The following is an 18,738-nucleotide window of genomic DNA, read 5'->3' on the forward strand; positions in this document are numbered from 1 at the left end:
CCATGTGCAAGTAGCCACATACAAGTTTAACTCTGGTCTTTGATAGGGATCAGCTCTCCCTGGCACTTCTTGGTTCCTCGGCTTTATGGCACACAGATCCATCTTTGGTCACACCAGGGGTTGTCAACCTGGTCACTACTGCCCAGTAGTGAGTGTTTCAGGATTCTAGGTGGGTGGTAGGGGGTACAACAGCACAAGCTGAATTCTCCTTCCATTGAGCACTGGTGGGCGGTAAGGAAATTTTACCATCAAGAAAGATTCATTAGTGGGCAGTAGGGATAAAAAGGTTAACTACCCCTGGGTCACACTCTTCTTGCTATGATTCCTTATCCTCTCTACCTGTTTCTTCAAGCCATAATCCTGTGTTTATGCATATCTGTACACACCCTCTGCAGACACTAACCTGGGATTTCAGCAAGGGAAACTTGAGAGAAGTCACATGTGACATCTGGCAGGAGATATTCCTTAGGATTACCAATTTCATATACCAACTGTTCTGCCACCGTGCCAAAAGACAAGAGGCCTCCTGTGTTAGGTGGTTTGGATACAATAAAACTTCCATCAGAAGAACATTCTACTATGGGAAAACCGATGTTATGCCTAAAGGGTTGAAAACATTGAATACTTTATTGATTCGGAATATATTTAAGCATCTAAATAACAAGCAATACATGGCAATGGTTAGGGGACACAAAAATATATCTACTTCCAAAACATATACCAAGAGCTTTAAAGCGTATAGAACACACACACAGTTTTCAAAGCTCTTGAAGAGTCAAATGACCAGCTGCATTATGGCAAATAAGGAAAAATAACTGGGGAATTAAATGTTTGTGCCCCAAAATCAGAGATGGGGACAAATAAACAGAAGGCAAGCTAAAAAATTAAAACTTAAGAACTTTGAGAAAATTAAAGGCAGATTGACAGGCTGGCTACAATACTATCAATTTCATGAGGTTTTAAGGCAAGATGAAAAGAAAGGCTTTGCAACAGAATTTTCAAGATTTGAAAAGGAGGTGATCTATAATGAGGAGAAAACACTTTCAAAAATGTACAAAATTCTGCTAGATTGGTCAGTAAAGGAAGAGGAGGTTAAGTCAGTCATGGTAAAATGGGCTATGGATATAGGTCATAACATCCAGCTTTCAGCATGGGAAAAATGTCAAATTCATGGCATGCTACACTCTTAAAAAAAAAAAATGAAGATTTTTTACCACTGGTATTTAATACCCAATAAATTGGCGATGATGTATAAAAATAACTCAAATCTGTGTTGGAAGTGTAATAAAGCAGTAGGAACAAAATATCGTGGATGGTGGAGATGTAAAAAAAAAAGGGATAATTCTGGGATATAATTTACAATGAGTGAAAAAAGATGTTTAAATTATCATTTCCCAAAAAGCCAGAAGCTTTCTTTTTAGGAATCATTGGGAATGAGATCCCCAAGGATCTGAAGAAGTTGTTCATGTACGCCACCATGGCAGCGAGAGTATTGTTAGCACAAAACTAGAAAGGAGACCAAATTCCAACAAAGAGGGACTGGCAAGTGAAGTCAATGGAATATGCAGAGATGGACAAGCTGACAGGGTAGTTAGGAGACCAAGAGTACCAAAAATTCAACAACAATTGTAGTAAATTTAAAAAATATCTAGGAGATTACTGTGGTGATTAAATTTTTTTAACTGGGCTAGAATGACTCTTGTAAAGGTAACTAGTAGAAACAGTGGGAAAGATGGTAAATAGAATATTAGATACAATTGGAAAGGCATATAACATAGAATTCCATGGACCCAAGCAAGAGGTGGAAGGAAGTCCGGAGCAAACAAAGTAACAACAAAATAAGTAGATAAGTAACATAATATTTATTTTCTCTTTAGTTTATGCATAAATGTTAAACGCTGGAATGTTCATTGTGCCCAATTGTTTATTGTGAATATTGATGTATATGAAAAGGATGGCTATAAACTACTGTATTTTTTGCACCATAACACTCACTTTTTTCCTCCTAGAAAGTAAGGGGAAATGTCTGTGCGTGTTATGGAGGGAATGCCTACGGGTGGCATGCCTACGGATTTTCCTTCTCTAAAAACTACGTGCGTGTTATGGTCGGGTGCGTGTTATAGAGCGAAAAATACGGTAACTGAAAAACCAATAAAGATGTCTATGGGAAAAAAGAAAAAAGAATCTGTGGTAGGTTGCAGCTAACTAGGTTATAGTGAGGCAAAGAATGCACAGTATAATTAAAACGGCTGAAATTAAGGTAAAATTGCATTCAGATGTTTAAGCCTGGCCTGGCTAGGCCTCCAAAAACACAGAGAAAAGCAAAGGGGCATAGCAATTTCTAAAATGGGATTCATATATTTTAAGGGTTTGGTGTTTTGTTTTTACACGCAAGCTGTATATAAATTTTATAAAATAAATTTGATAAAATAATTTAGACTGTCCACATATACTGATACACATTGTCCTAATATTGATACATATTGTCCTAATATTGATACATATTGTCCTAAAAAGTTTGAGAGAAAAAACTGACAAAATAAGCATAAATAAAAGCGATAAATCCTCTTAAGATGTCCCTGTTTCATTTTCACCACATAAATCAAATCAAACAATCAAAATAGAATCAACATACCAGTCTGGTACCTTATGCCAATCAGTAAATATTCCGCCTGTACATTGAGCACCGCATTCAATCAGATGGCCTGCAAGACTGAAAACCGAGAGTCGTAATATACATTTTAGTTCAATGGCAGAAACTTTAGTTTACAGTCATGCAGATTCAACTTTAATCTTTCAGAAGGCAAAGAAAGCTAACCTAAAAATATCCTGTTCATATGACGCATGGTTAGATGCATCTATAATGGTCAAATTGACCTTAAGGGATCCCACATAATAGAAGTTTCAAAACTTAATGGATCCACTGGCAGTTTCTATAATCTTTAGCGTATCTTGGAACAAAGTGCTTCTTTGGCCTCTTCCATCTGTTTGATAGTCAGGGAACACATTACTACTATGTAATTAGTCCTCCTGCTTAAATCGACTATGGAATATCAGCAGCTAAGTTATAATTCTGGTTCATTAACTTCAGAGACTTTGACCTAAGGCCATTTTCCTAGTAAGTCCAAATGAAATCAGTGAATCTTAGTGACATCAGTATTCATATAGCTCTGAAGAGATAGTTGATGCTAATTACTAAAAGGCCTAATTGCATCAATTGCCTTTTTTGGATGGGTGATAGTCCTTCAACCCCCCTCTTCTCTTTCTCCCTCAATACGAAAAGAGTGAAAGAGGAAAGCAAAATCTAGTCGTGACACACACAGAGTCCAAAGATAAATTTAGCACTGCGGAAGCTCGCAAATGTTACAGTCTATTAATCCAGAGTTCCTACTCCACTGTCAAGAACCACAAATACAGCAGATCCAGCACCAAAAACTATGCATGCAACATACTTTCTTTGTACAGTACATAATTTCCAATTTAGCAAGGGATTTCTATGCAGAAGCCTGCATCAACTTCATTGGATCCAGATATGCTTCCTGAAACCATGACACTTCTACATTGGAACTCAAAATAATTTGATATATTCATAATTAAATGTGAAAGCAAACATTGCATTCATGTTTTTCAAAGTAATGTTTCTATTAGAATTAAGCAGAACATAACTGATGTTCACACAGCATTACATTTTAACAGCATTTATCATTTTTTAAAGTCAAATCGTTTACCTTCCAGATGCTAAAAGGCCGAATTCATCTCTCTTCCAGCCAAACTATAAAAGAAATAAAAGGTTTAAAGTGTTAAAGGTAAAGGACCCCTGACCGTTAAGTCCAGTCACGGATGACTCTGGGGTTGCACGCTCATCTCACTCTATAGGCCGAGGGAGCCGGCGTTTGTCCGCAGACAGCTTCCGAGTCATGTGGCCAGCATGACTATGCCACTTCTGGTGAACCAGAGCAGTGCATGGAAACACCGTTTACCTTCCCACCAGAGTGGTACCTATTTATCTACTTGCACTTTGATGTGCTTTCGAACTGCTAGGTGGGCAGGAGCTGGGATTGAACAATGGGAGCTCACCCCGTTGCAGGGATTCGAACCACTGACCTTCTGATCGGCAAGCCCTAGGCTCTGTGGTTTAGACCACAGCGCCACCCGTGTCCCATTTAAAGTGTTACGTGAAGTACATTTAAGTGGTGCACTGAATATTAAAATGCAAAGAACAGTTCATCACAACCTACCCTAGAGGTAGGTTGAGCCCAATTTCCCCACTGCTTGTATGCACACACAAATACGCTATCAGGAAAAGAAGGCCATTGGGTGAGGACTACGTGATGCCTAGGTACACGTTCTATCCTTCCCCTTGGGGCAGATAACTTGCATGGATGCATGGCAAGGGAAAGAGCCTGTAGTGAACTGAATTGTGCCCTGAAAATTAAATAGACATCAATAAACAATGGAAGAGCATTTTACAGATATAAAGAGGAGTATTCTCAATATCTGCAAACCAGGACACAATGTAGCCGGCTTTCAAAATTCATTTGGTAAATATCAAACTTGTATAGATAAGGATCTGCAGCATGAATAGCAAAACCTCTGGAGTCACGGCTTTCGATGCAAAGGACATGATTTACAAACAAAATAAAAAACTGAGGTCTCTGACTTTTTATACACCAATTATGTTAAAGATGCTGTGCAGCAGCTCAGCTCTACATACTTGCAGGAATTTGTTTCAGCCTAACCAGACATTTAGATAAAAATTGCTAACCCATGAAAAAAAGGTTACATGTTTAAAGTTGACCTTTTGTGCCACCTTGTGGCAAGCAAAATCATTTTCATGTTGTAAATATTTTTGTTCTGTAAAAACTACAAATGAGAGAAAGGTAGTTAAATAATGGTAGATTTATCAGAGGGAGTTCATTAACATGGATGACATTTTTTTCCTAAAAAGTAACTAGGTTGGCTTGCTAATATGAGGATTTGCTTGTCTCCATAGTTCTTTTAGAACTACAATGAACTACTAGAACCCCCAACCTAGGTTTTAGAGAGAAATATACAGATTTCATCCATTCATGAAAACAAGAGTTTGAAAAAGACAGGGAGGGGGTTGCAAAGCTAAATTAGTTCTTGATCTCTTGATCACTGTCTAACTAGTTTCTAAATAAGCATATTGCATCAAGTTGGATGCTTCTGAAATAAACAAAACTAATGAAAATACATTTGAACTTTACTTCAAGGGCCTGTAATTAAAATAACAAAAACTGGAAACCTGTTCAATATTCATACAGATGACTCTTAAAGGAAGAAACTGTTTTGGAAGCATTGATTCACACTTACAGAATGAATTAGTGGTCCCAATACAAGGCTACTGTCAACACATCTTCCTGTCACCACAATGTCTGCTCCTAAGTCAAGAGCTCTGCTTATTGGCCTTGCACTGAAGAAACAGAAGTATTGATCATTAAAACAGAATATTTACTCATTCACCTTTCAAAATAATTGAACATTCGATCTTAAAGATTTAAAATTAAATCCAGCACACAGTTCATGAATGAACAATTCAATTGAGCTTGTGAGAGAAAAGAGCTTGCAGCCAGATTCATTGATTATATTCTCAATATTATACACAACAAAATATTACTGGGCAGAGAGCAACAACATGATGAACGAGGGATCTTGTGCCCCAGAGTTTATAATGCCCCAGGCACACACTCAGTAGGCAGCCTTACACAAGCCACCACCTCTCAGGTTCAGATTCCTGTCTGTAAAAAAATAAAATGATACAAAAATGCCTTAAAAGGTTAGGATAGGTTTGGCTGGGTTGATAAAATACTGCTGTCTAACTTTGAACCTTAAGAATGCAATCCTAACCCCTCAATCTAAAGGTTGAAAATGGTTTGGACAGGAGAGGAGCTCCACCAGCAGGGTGGCTATTTCTACTGCAGAATCCTCTGCTATACCTGAAGAAAACTCTCCAGGAATAGATCTGTCACAGGCAATGTTTCCACTATCATTAGTAGCTAACATTAGGCCATGTGATGAAGCATTCCAGGGATGAGATACAGGTGGGGCGAATCCCCTTCATTCCCACAGGAAACCCCAAGCTCAGGCATATAACTTCCTTCCCAATAGGCTATGTTGTACAACAGTATGCACATATCTAAAATGCCTTTCTCAAACTACAGTGGTACCTCGGAAGTTGAACGGAATCCATTCCGCAAGTCCGTTTGACTTCCAAAATGTTTGGAAATCAAGGCGCGGTTTCTGATTGGCTGCAGGAAGCTCCCTCAGCTAATCGGAAGCCATGTTGGACGTTCAGGTTCCAAAGAACATTCGCAAACCAGAATACTCAGCGTTCGGGAGCTGAAACGTTCAACTCACAAGGCAATTGGGACCCAAGGTATGACTGTATATAATAAAGGATACTCACTTCCGGGTTGCGACTTTCAGGAGCCAAAACGTTTGATTCGCAAGGTGTTCGGGATCGAAGGTACGAATGTACTATAGAAAGAAGCCATAACTCTTCAGCTAAGGCAGACATAGGCAACCTCTGCCCTCCAGATGTTTTGGGACTACAACTCCCATCATCCCTAGCTAACAGGACCAGTGGTCAGGGATGATGAGAGTTGTAGTCTCAAAACATCTGAAGGGCCGAGTTTGCCTATGCCTGAGCTAAGGCATCACACTTCCTGTCCCTGCAAATTGACACTAGAGGTGGGAGGGGCGAGGTGTGGAGAACAAGGCATGGTGGAAGAACCAATCCAACACTTGTGCTGCTGTACTCATACCATGCCTCACCCCTCCCTTCTCAGGAACTAGCAGTGATACTCAGGTGTTCATAAGGTAGGTGATCAATGCTGCCCCCAGCCCCCAGACTGCTACTGCTATTGTCGTGCTCTAAAAAGCAGCTCCCCGTATAATATTTTTTTTAACAACTCTTTGTTAAAAAGAGAAGAGTTGGTGGAAGAAGATTGGAAGAAATTTAAAGACTACTTGCAGAAATATTGTAAAATTAATGAATGTTAAAATGATGTTGGATTGAATTTAAGTGGTATTTGGTAACAAAGCTATGAGGAATAATGTTTAAGTGAATCAACAATGGAAGAAATTATAAAATTTAGATTATCTTGTATCATGAAGTTAAGATAAATGAAAGAGGGGAAGAATTTGCTGAAGAGAATTGTGGATTGGGAATACAAAAAAGGGAGGTGTGAGGAAGTCCGAGAACTATGTGAATGGAATTAAGATATGGAACGTATGATTTTTCTTTTTTTCTCTCTTTGTTCCTATGTTTTTTGTTTTTTATCTTTTATCTTTTGTATCTCTGTTTGTTTTATGTAAAATTTCAATAAATATATATTTTTTTAAAAAATATTTTTTTTAACAAGATGAATTTCTTAAAGATCTTACCCAAGATATACATTCATGCTGTGAATGTTTTCTGGAAACGGCTTCCCATTCTCCTCTTTTGAGGCATATTCTTTGATGCTGTTTAACTGTAAAATACCCAAACTTAAGTATGTGATATGAAAATATTTACATTACAATTCTCATTTCTAGGACGGAAAAATAAGTAATGTTTCTGTTATAATTCTAGATAAAATTAATCAATTGCAAGAGGTAAATTAAGTTAGGGGATACTAAATAGGTTTGTTTTCAGAAGTGTTCAACATTTAATCAAGAAATTGTGGCTAAATGATTTGGGGAATTGGAAACAAATAACAGGGTCAAGAGCTTCCCCTCTCCTCGTTTTCTTTCAAAACTTAATTAAAGACTTCCTGATTTTCTCAAACAATAATTTGCCATGATGACCAAATTAACAAACAATGGTTTGAACAATCTCTGCAAACCAGCACTGCAGAGCCTGGGGGAGGGGAAGCACTCAAGAACATTTAGAAGACTAGAATTCTGACATCTGAACGCCACCCACTGCTTTTATACCAGGAACCTGTGGCTGAAAGCAAGCCCCATTATTTTCGCTTGATCTTGCTTGCAAGTAAGTGCTAACAGATCACATCATTGTGTAAGGTTCTCTTATCCTTATCCAAAAATATCTGATAGGAAATAATTAACAAATATATATGTTTGCTTAGGGTTGTGAAATGAGTACAGTACAGTGTTTATCAAAACAGAACTACAGTGGTACCTCGGGTTAAGAACTTAATTCGTTCAGGATGTCTGTTCTTAACCTGAAACTGTTCTTAACCTGAAGCACCACTTTAGCTAATGGGGCCTCCTGCTGCCGCTGCGCCGCCAGAGCACGATTTCTGTTTTCAGCCTGAAGCAAAGTTCTTAACCTGAGGTACTATTTCTGGGTTAGCGGAGTCTGTAACCTTAAGCGTATGTAACCTGAAGCGTATGTAACCCAAGGTACCACTGTACTGGCAAGATTCCCATGATTTTAATGAATATGAGCTATTGTTTTGAATATTCACATTGTTATGCAGTTTATCAATATTAGCCCAAGGATTTTTTTTCCATAAATAGCAGCCATCACTTTATCAAATAGTAAAATTATTACATGCTAGCATAGCCCATGAAAAATTTGTATCATAATAACTGTGGGGTAGTGAGGTAGTAGTCAACAGGCTACCAATAACTTTTGTTCATCTCAACAGGGACGCCAGAAAACAGGGTGTGGGGAGCAGTGTTAGAAACTGAGATATGAAAACTAGAAGCTAAATGGTCCCTTAAACCTAGGTTATGGGTGCAACAACAGAATGTCTAGGCGTGCTTTTTTATAACAAGAATACAAAGATGAAAATGAATGAACTGCAGCTAAAATATTATAGATTCAGGTAGGTAGCCATGTTGGTCTGACACAGTTGAAATATATATATATAAATTGTCCAGTAGCACCTTAGAGACCAACTAAGTTTGTTCTTGGTAAAAGCCTCTGAAGAAGTGTGCATGCACACAAAAGCTTATACCAAGAACAAACTTAGTTGGTCTTTGGTGCTACTAGACAATTTTTTTATTTTTTTTATCTATTTTGACTAAAATATTATGTTCATTTTCCCCATGGTCTAGTCCTTCCCCTGCCCACCCCTCTAATATTCTTAAGAGGGTCTCTTCTCCAGTCTTCAGAGAGTAGCTGGAAGAGGGGAGGCAGAAAAAGGTCCTCCTTTCCTTCCACTCTGCTCTTTTAATCTGAAATCTTAGGCACAGTATTGAGCCCAGAGCTCAGAAACTGCTTGAGCTAATGAAATTCTCTTGTCACAAAATGCACCTAGAAACACAATGGGAGTTTTGAACACTGGTGGTGTCAGGGACTGGACTGAGGAGGAATGGTGGGGACCGCCCTTCCTTCTCCTGAACCTCCCCGGGGACAGGACAGCATAGATTTAGAACAGTGGTTTGCAGAAGGGCATAGTTCAGAGGCTGCAGAGGGGAGAAGCTGGGAGACACTGGAAGAGGAACAGCAGGAAGAGGAAACACCAAGGGAGAGACAGCTGACAGTGTCTTTGGAAAGCATTCCTGACCTCCCCTCTCCTAAGACTAGGCAGGCATTGAGGCTAATAGAACAGAAAGCTCACCGGCAGAAAGCTCAGATTAGCCGACGTAGGGGTGATGTAGAATGGTAGAGACGGAGGAGATGGGACTTTACTTGGAGCAATGCCATTTCTAGAAAGAGACCACATTCCTTTGTCTCTTGCTGTGATTACTGAATAAACTAATTGGTAAGAACTCTTCTTTTATCTGCTTCTTTGCTGCCACTGGAGAGGGATCTGATTCCCCAAGGCCTGACAGGTGGGGAGGAAGAATAAGGACAAAGGAGACCTCACTGTATCCTAACTCCATGGATTATCTACTGTATTTGTGTAATGTTGGTGACATTTGTTTAATGGACACACTAAGGATCTGACCAGACTTCTGGCTTCTACGACAAACATATATGCGGTTTTTAAAACTGTACAAAAAGTACCAAACTTCCTAATAAATTTTTTAAGGAAATAAAATATCCAAATACCTCTCCCATTAAATCATCACCAGTAATAGCAGCAATCTTCAAGTCGACACCAGCTTTTCTGGCCACTTCTTGGAGTGCAGAAGCACAGACAAGTGGATTCATTCCACCAGCATTGCTGACCACACGAACACCTAAGCAAGGCAAAAAAATTAGGATTATGAACAATGTATATACACTGCTCATGTATGTACGCAACATATAAATTGATTTCTCTGTTGTTTGTTTCTGCTCAGATGATTACTAAAAGTTAGCTACAAATTACAGCTGGCTGCTCTTATACATACTGTCAGAGGCTCAGGAGCAGAAGCACAGGGGAGAGAGCAAATAGAGAGCGGAGAAGAGGAATCCGAGGGTAGCGTAGGGGAATATGACAGTGACCCGAGAGATTCCATGAGCTTCTCCAGCGAATCAGAAGATTCCCAGAAGGGGGCGCCTATGGTAAGGGCAAGGGGGGTCCCAGGGGGGACGCTCCAGAAACAAGGGGCCAGCGGGGACTCCCAAGGGAGCAGTGGAGGATCAGGACCAGTTCCCCCATCAGAGCACAGTGGGGGGGAAGAGTCACATGAGTCAGGACCAGCCTCTCCTCCAGCGGGGAGAGAAGATGAGTCAGGGATAACCACGCCCCCATTGGAAGGTGGGGAAACGGAGGGAAGGCCAGGTCCAGCTAGCCTCCCCGAAAGAGGGAGCAGTGACACAAGTGTAACGGTCAGAAGGAAAGTGGGAGGCTGCGCACGCGCGCCAAGTTCAAATGTGCAGGAGCGCGGGGCAGCAGAAGACCTGGATTGGGAGCCAGGTCCAAAAGCCCGAAGGAGGGAGGGGGAAGAGTCAGGGGACTCAGCGTCAGAGGAGTCTAGGAAGGCTGAGACTCCGACTAGCAGGCGGACCCAGAGAAGGAAGGAACAGAGGAAGAGGTGGAGTAAGGCTAGAATCTTAAACTGGTGTCAAGGGGGAGGAGATTCAGATGGAGCTTCGGCGGTCTAAGGTTACAGACGTAGCGTTGAACGCTGCGCGTGTAGAAGTGAAACTGAACTTCAATAAAGACTTTTATACTAAAGAAAGAAGCAGCGTTGGTCTTGTGTGAGCTGGGACCTTGGGCAGCGCTGACACATACCTTTGACTGGACTAAAACAGACCTCTAAGCAGTCACTTGGGAGTCAGTAAGGAATTGCTCCAGGGTGAGCAGACAAGCACAGTGGTACCTCGCAAGACGAATGCCTCGCAACACGAAAAACTCGCTAGGCGAAAGAATTTTTCGTTTTCTGAGTTGCTTCACAAGACGCATTTCCCTATGGGCTTGCTTCGCAAGACGGAACGAAAACGTCTTGCAAGTTTGTTTCCTTTTTCTTAAAACCGTTACAAAACTGTAACTTCGAGGAGCAACTCATAGCACGCGATGTGGTAGCCTTTTTTGAGGTTTTTGAAGACTTTGGTGATTTTTGAAGCTTTTCAAAAACTTCGTCTGAAACCGTGCTTTGCAAGACGAAAAAACCGAAAGACGAAAAAACTCGCAGAACGAATTAATTTCGTCTTGCGGGGCACCACTGTAGTTTTTGTAAACTGGAGGAGAATTTGGCTCAGTTCTAATCAATCAAGGTTTTGCAAGCGAAGGTTTAAAACAAGCACATGGGTCAAGTACCCTCTCCCTTCCCACACACACATTGCAAATAATTTAAAATTATTACAGCAATATAAAATACAAAATCATACCTTTCCTATGTATGTCCTTTATATATGGAGCCATAGCAGTTAATACAAAATCAGGAGTATATCCTAAATCCTAAAAGAAATGAAAATTAAATTGCGAATGTTTTTATTAGGAGAAATTTTTTTTAATTTTTGCTTCAGAAGAATTACTCACTGGAGATCTAGCTTTGGCAGTAGCTAGTAGAGACATTGTAATTTCAGAAAGGTAATCAAAAACCAGGAAATCCAGTTTCCCTCCATAGAGTAGCTGAGGAACTAATACAAAGAAATAGAACTGTCTTTAGTAAGAGCACACGCACACTCACATTGCAAAAACATCTAATGCAAAACAGTTCAGGAATATGGGCTTTGAAGCAAACAGACCTATGGGTTAATAATAATTCTTTAAAATATAATTCAAGGCCAATGTGCTACATATATGCAATGGCTAATTTCTTAAAGTCAAATCCTAAGACCACAGTTCATGACTAACCTGTAAAATTTGGCCTTTAATTCCAAGGACGGCTATGATAGCATATTACACTAACAACAGATTTTGGCTCAAAAGGGACATTTCGGTGGACATTTACATTGGAATGGTGAACTGAAACTAGTTTATAACCCAGCCCTATGCATTTTTATTCACATTAAATCTGAGGGAATTAAGCTGAGATTACTCTGTAATAAAAGTGTCTTACAGGGCAAGTACCTATGCATAATGCCCAGAAGTGAGAAATCCTTTTTACATTAAAAAGTTTAGGATCACACTATACGGTCACAGAGAAAGGTATAAAATTGTTGTGGCAAAATATCAAAGGAAGTGAAATGGGTAAAAAGCTAAGATCAACTAAAAGGAAGTTTAGGTGTCAAATACTGAGAGTAATAATGTTCTAACTAAAAGCTGTCTACAGTAAGTAAAAGGTGACCACTAAGTTGGTTGTCAAAACTGAGGAATGCCATATGGAAATTATTTTAATAGTACACCATTCGTAGATACATATGTTGCAGCTCTCCAAATCAGTTCCCACATGACATTTATTATATTGGACTATGCCTTTTCACTTTGGACTCATTTATCCAGAATAGCTCCTCCCTAGTCCCGCTCTCCAGTCACATTGAAAACCAAACCCTTCGCACAGTTACTGAGAAGTTAAGTTCCACTGAGCCTCTTGAGATTGCCAATCAGAAGGTTGACAGTTTGAATCCCTGCGACAGGGTGAGCTCCCGTTGCTGTGTCCCAGCTTCTGCCAACCTAGCAGTTCAAAAGCATGGCAGTGCAAGTACTGTAGATAAATAAGTACCGCTTTTTATTCCTTTTCTATTCCATCATGGTGTTCTGTTGCACCAGAAGCAGTTTAGTCATGTTGACCACATGACCCGGAAAGCTGTCTGTGGACAAACACTGGCTTCCTCGGCCTAAAAGCAAGATGAGCGTTACAACCCCATAGTCGCCTTTGACTGGACTTAACTGTCCAGAGGTCCTTTACCTTTTTTTAAACCTTTTTTACAGGATTTACTCCCAAGTGTTTAGGACTGCAGCCTCAGAGTCATGTTCACAGCATGCATTTACAGACGAAACTATATGTACTCCTTTTACATCATTTTCATCACGCCAAACTGTGTTTACACAGTAGCTAGGCGATCAGAAGTTTTGGGTACTCCCAAGGCTGCAGTCCCATGCACGCTGACCTGTAAATCCCACTAAAACAGATGCTCCTTAGTCCTGAGGTTCCATTGCATCGTTGCATGTAATCTGAGAGGTTGCAGCGAGTAAACAAACAACGCAAGCTTGCAGCAACTTCAGCGCCATCTGCTGTTTTATCTTTTGGCCCGATTTCACCCCCAAACTTCCAAATGAATCAAGCCAAGAAGGAACGGTGTGAGCCTGTGCGGAACCTAAACCCAAGCAACTGAACACTGTTAGGGCAAGTGAGTGCAAAGGTATGTTCAGACGGCATGATCAGGGACAGCAAGCCGGGCGAGACAGTCTGCGAGGAAGCGCGCAAAAACTGCAGCGAAGGCTAACGGGGCGAGAAGCGAGTGAGGAACTTAATAACGGAGATCGTGAATCTGTGCACGCCGGTTTGGGCATGCAAAGCATCTCGCGCCATTGCATTCAACGGTGCCCATACTCCCAGATAAGCGTGGCAAAAGGAGTGCAGCCGAACAGCGCGATCGGCTCAGAAGGGAACTCCGCGAGTGGAGCGGAGCAGATACCCGAGGAAAGCGCGGAGGGTGTTTTTCTTTTTCCCGCCTCCACGTCCGAGGGGTTTCCCGGCGGGCAACCAGCAGGAGGAGCTGCCGCCCGGTGCAGGCGCGCAAGGCCGCGGCTCCCTGCGTAATACCTGAGGCCGCCGTGTCTCCCCAGAAGCCCGAGGCGCAGCCGATCCGCACCGGGCTCGCCTGAGGGGCGCACGGCTCGCTGCTCCAGCAGCGGCGGCTGCTGGTCCACCGCGAGAGGCGCGGGGCGGCGGCGGCCGCCGGGAGCCTCAGCAGCAGCGCGGCGCCGCTCATGGTGCTTCTTCCTGGGCGAGAGGCGAGGCCTGGGCGGGCTCGGCCGAGGAAGTGGCGCGGAGAAGGAGGGCCGCCGGGCGCCGCCAGTCAGCGCCCGGGATCCTCGCCCGGACTCTGGCGCCCTCGGCTCTGCAGCCGCCGCCGCGTCCCCGCAGCTTTCCCGTTTCTTCAAGGCGGCCTCCGCCGTTCTCCTCCGCCTGTGGGTGGCAGGCAGAAATCCGGCTGGTGAAGCCGCCCGCCGCCATTCCCTCTCCAGAGTTGCGGTTGTCGTTTTTCCCCTTGTAGAGTTTCTGTACTTATTTTTTTAAAGTTTCCGACCGTGGAAGCTGCAGCATCTTTTTGGAAATGCTAACTTCCTGGAGTTGTTAAAAATCCAAGAATCTTAAGAAACAAAGGCGTCAGGCAGCTCATGAAGGTGCAAGAGCTCTTAGGCAAAAAGAGGCAGCGATCCTTTGACCCTGACCAGGATTTAACAACTGTTCATTTGGCCAAGAGGAGCCAAAGCCTTTCGGAGTGTTTGCTGCTTACATCAGAAGCTGCCTTTTACCAGGTCATTTAGACCGATATTGTCCACAACAGCAGTCAAGGACCTCAACAGCTTCCACCTAACGAATATTCTGAGACTCGAACCCAAGACCAGCCACATGGAAGACATGTGCTCCTCCACTGACTTCCCTCCCCAAATGCATACCTTTGCTGCTGGTTGAGTTAAATAAATTAAATATAGAAGGAAAGGTGTACCAGTGATGAAACACCCTTTCCAATATGAGACTTACATGGTTGTCATTTCCCCCAATACATTTTGCTGCCAGAAACAAAAGATCGGATGCCCTATCCTGTTTCATATACAGAAGCTGAATGGACCAGCAGCAGAATATTGAATTCACACTGGTCTGGAGACAGGATCCTCCTTTGCACCTAAAGGCAGCAAGCTAGCTTAGGGACCGCAAACCACAGGGTCCATACACTCTTATCTTAAACTACCCTGCTGCTTCCTCAGCATCTGCTTCCTGGGAGGGTTGTCTCACTAGCTAAAGGAGCAGAATATAACAGATAATGAAAAGAAATTAAAATTGCTATACAGTAGGTCAAAGGAAGCAAAAGTTCCACCTGAGAGAAAAAGCGACATGACACACATTTTGGGAGTTTTTATTTAGGGTTCCAGTCACTGCCCCCCGTTTTTCAATTCTCAGACAAAAAGATCTGTCAGAATTCTGTGCTCAATAAAAACAAATTTTAAAAACAGAAGATAGGCTTGAACGTTATCATCCATAGCATGTGCAAAGAGCACTTCTTCCCTGTTTCTACATTTTACAGTGGTACCTCGGGTTAAGTACTTAATTCGTTCTGGAGGTCCGTTCTTAACCTGAAACTGTTCTTAACCTGAAGCACCACTTTAGCTAATGGGGCCTGCCGCTGTGCCGTCACCACGCAATTTCTGTCCTCATCCTGAAGCAAAGTTCTTAACCCGAGGTAATAATTCTGGGTTAGCCAAGTCTGTAACCTGAAGCGTATGTAACCCAAGGTATCACTTTACTTGTCTCTGACTAAATTGTGCTTAAAACCACACTTATTAATAGTTGGGGAAGAAACACCATACTTTGGGTCAACATGAAAAGTTGGTGTGCCAAGTATTTTTTAAACCTTTTCTGGTAAAAATCCAACAAGTTCAAACATACATACACATTTGCAATATTTTAACAACCTTAATTGAAAGCACCATCAGAAAACTTTGGCCATTGTGAGATACTTAACTTAAAAATTCTTTAGGATTATACTCCGACCAGCAGGAGGCTGTGTTGCACCACCATTAACAGTGGCCAAATCTTGACAATAATGATACAGGTATAAAAAGAGCAGGAATCAATTTAAGCAATACTACCGGTATTTTTAGTTTACCATACAATGTGCCAACTATCAGTCTCCACAAAGTTTATAAGTAGAGGCTGGTTTTGCATGATGCAACTCACTTCCGTACTTTAGGAAGAGTTAAAGGTAAAGGTACCCCTGCCCGTACGGGCCAGTCTTGACAGACTCTGGGGTTGTGCGCCCATCTCACTCAAGAGGCCAGGGGCCAGCGCTGTCCAGAGACACTTCTGGGTCACATGGCCAGCATGACAAAGCTGCATCTGGCGAGCCAGCGCAGCACACGGAAACACCGTTTACCTTCCCGCCAGTAAGCGGTCCCTATTTATCTACTTGCACCCGGGGGTGCTTTCGAACTGCTAGGTTGGCAGGCGCCGGGACCGAGCAGCGGGAGCACACCCCGCTGCGGGGATTAGAACCGCCGACCTTTTGATCGGCAAGCCCTAGGCGCTGAGGCTTTTACCCACAGCGCCACCCGCGTCCCTTTAGGAAGAGTTAGTCGCAATCAAATTCAGATGGAATAGCCATAGTTAAAAATAACATTGCACAGCAGCCATATTAACATGCCTTTTGGTTATAAAAAACATTAATTTGGATTTCTTGTGCTTTTCTCAGTGAAAGGGCATTTCTGATGCATACTATAGATTTGCATTTTGTTTTTGTTTTTCAATCAGTACACAAACCCTAAGGAACTCTAATGCTACCATAAAAAGACAGCAGGTGGCAGTCTATAGTAATACATAGATAACTTAATATTCTATTTTTGTTTAGTACATGTTCGCAAAAGGATTGGTGTTTCAAAACTATGTACCTCAGGTTACATATGCTTCAGGTTACATATGCTTCAGGTTACACACTCCACTAACCCAGAAATAGTGCTTCAGGTTAAGAACAGAAAGCGGGCTCTGGCGGCGCGGCAGCAGCAGGAGGCCCCATTAGCTAAAGTGGTGCTTCAGGTTAAGAACAGTTTCAGGTTAAGTACGGACCTCCGGAACGAATCAAGTACTTAACTTGAGGTACCACTGTACTGGCCTATTGATCTAACTAAAAAGAAGTTGGCAATGTTGTTGTCTGTGCAGCCTGCTCTAATCCCTATTGACTTTATGGACCCATATGGGACTAGTGTAAACTTGAAACAACTTTTGGAGTAGAAAAGCAACTACAGTGGTACCTCGGGTTAAGAACTTAATTCGTTCTGGAGGTCCGTTCTTAACCTGAAACTGTTCTTAACCTGAGGTAGCACTTTAGCTAATGGGGTCTCCTGCTGCCGCCACGCTGCTGCAACGCGATTTCTGTCCTCATCCTGAAGCAAAGTTCTTAACCCGAGGTACTATTTCTGGGTTAGCGGAGTCTGTAACCTGAAGCGTCTGTAACCCGAGGTACCACTGCAATCTTTAATCGTTGTGTCATTGGGCAAGGTTGATCTCATCCCCCACCCCCACCTTGTTTTCAATGTAGATCTTCATTCACCCCTTCTTCACTGGTGGGGAGGAGGTTTGCCTCAGGTGCCAAATGTCTTGGACCAGTTGCATTCTTCAGATGCAAATCTATCTATGGATGAAACTCATTAGCTTTGGGAAGTGATTTCACTTTCTGTATTGAGACAAGTGAGGTTATACAACAACTAATCAGAGATGGAACTACGGTATATTTAGTGCTGCAGCCAAGGATAGGAGCACAATAAAGAAACACCAAGCAGGGCCGCCAGCCAGGGGGTGAGGGTGGGTGGGACACACACATCTCCTGGCCCCAAGCCAGCAAGGAACCCAGATTCATTTTCATTTTTAAAAAAGCGAAGTCAATCAAACGTCTATAAAGAGGGTTGGAAAGCAAAACATGGAGACAATGTTCTAAGGCTGCAGATACAACTGCTTTTGCTAAGGTCCCTGAATTACTTTTGCTAAGCAAATCGGGAAGGAACGCTGACCACATGGGAATCGGTTGCAGGAGGGGGGAAAAGAGAGAAGCATGTCTGTGCTGCTAGCCTGATGCTGGATGAAGGAGGAAAGTCTGCCTGTGTACTGGGATATGTTTGTTTAAGCACTTTCTTCCATGACCACATTCATTCATACACTTCCCAAGTGCATTGCCTTTACAGTGTAAAACACAACTGGCTAGCTTTGGTATGTTCTACATGGATGTAACTCATGAAATAAATGAGGTTTCTTTCCTAGTAAGGAAAAAATTGTGATATTGCAGAGGGTTGGCCCATTTATCATGTCTCCCAACAGCCAGTAATAATCTGTTTGTCATCACTTGTATATTTTTTTATTAATATACAGTAACCATCAAACTAAAATATAAAATGCAAAGTGAAGCAACAAATACAACCATAAAATCACAGCTGCGGCAAGTTGAAATTCATGTAGACCGTAATTCAAAGATACTTCTTTCGTTTATCATGGTTGGCAAAATGTGTGTGTGTTTTGCTGAGAGTTGTGAAATTACACATGCTTAGAGTGTGTGCTGCTGCTTTTTGTATACAGGCAATCCACATTTTGTGCAGAAGTTACAGTCTGGACCTATGCGTGCTTCAACAGAGCCCACTTAAAGCATTCTGCCCATCTCACTCCTGCCCCGCCCCTGTTCCGCCCTTTTAGTGATGATTTTGGGTCACTTCCCGATTCGGCACCATGTGTGCACACTCACACATCAATCGTGTTATGTACTGAAGTTCTCACCCTGGGCCAGCAGGGGGAATACTATAG

General features: G+C 42.2%; 1 protein-coding gene across 2 annotated transcripts in view; it reads right to left on the bottom strand.

Annotated features, from left to right (window-relative positions):
* The window catches only part of LOC128420951 (uncharacterized), a 42,526-nt gene extending 28,238 nt beyond the window's left edge, over window positions 1–14,288 (bottom strand). Inside the window, exons 1-9 of one of the 2 annotated variants that reach the window (XM_053403039.1) lie at window positions 13,996–14,285; window positions 11,826–11,926; window positions 11,675–11,744; window positions 9,968–10,098; window positions 7,408–7,493; window positions 5,335–5,434; window positions 3,729–3,772; window positions 2,636–2,713; window positions 404–600 (exon numbers count right to left, since the gene is read on the bottom strand). In XM_053403039.1, coding sequence (XP_053259014.1) covers window positions 404–600; window positions 2,636–2,713; window positions 3,729–3,772; window positions 5,335–5,434; window positions 7,408–7,493; window positions 9,968–10,098; window positions 11,675–11,744; window positions 11,826–11,926; window positions 13,996–14,164 — 976 coding nt within the window. In that variant the 5' untranslated portion in view covers window positions 14,165–14,285. Of the gene's footprint in view, window positions 1–403; window positions 601–2,635; window positions 2,714–3,728; window positions 3,773–5,334; window positions 5,435–7,407; window positions 7,494–9,967; window positions 10,099–11,674; window positions 11,745–11,825; window positions 11,927–13,995 lie in introns of both variants that reach the window. The other variant, XM_053403040.1, reaches the window with a different exon arrangement.
* Between the last annotated feature and the right edge of the window lie 4,450 nt (window positions 14,289–18,738).

The sequence above is a fragment of the Podarcis raffonei genome, chromosome 9 (genome assembly GCF_027172205.1).
Source record: "Podarcis raffonei isolate rPodRaf1 chromosome 9, rPodRaf1.pri, whole genome shotgun sequence".
In the NCBI taxonomy this organism is placed as follows: domain Eukaryota; kingdom Metazoa; phylum Chordata; class Lepidosauria; order Squamata; family Lacertidae; genus Podarcis; species Podarcis raffonei.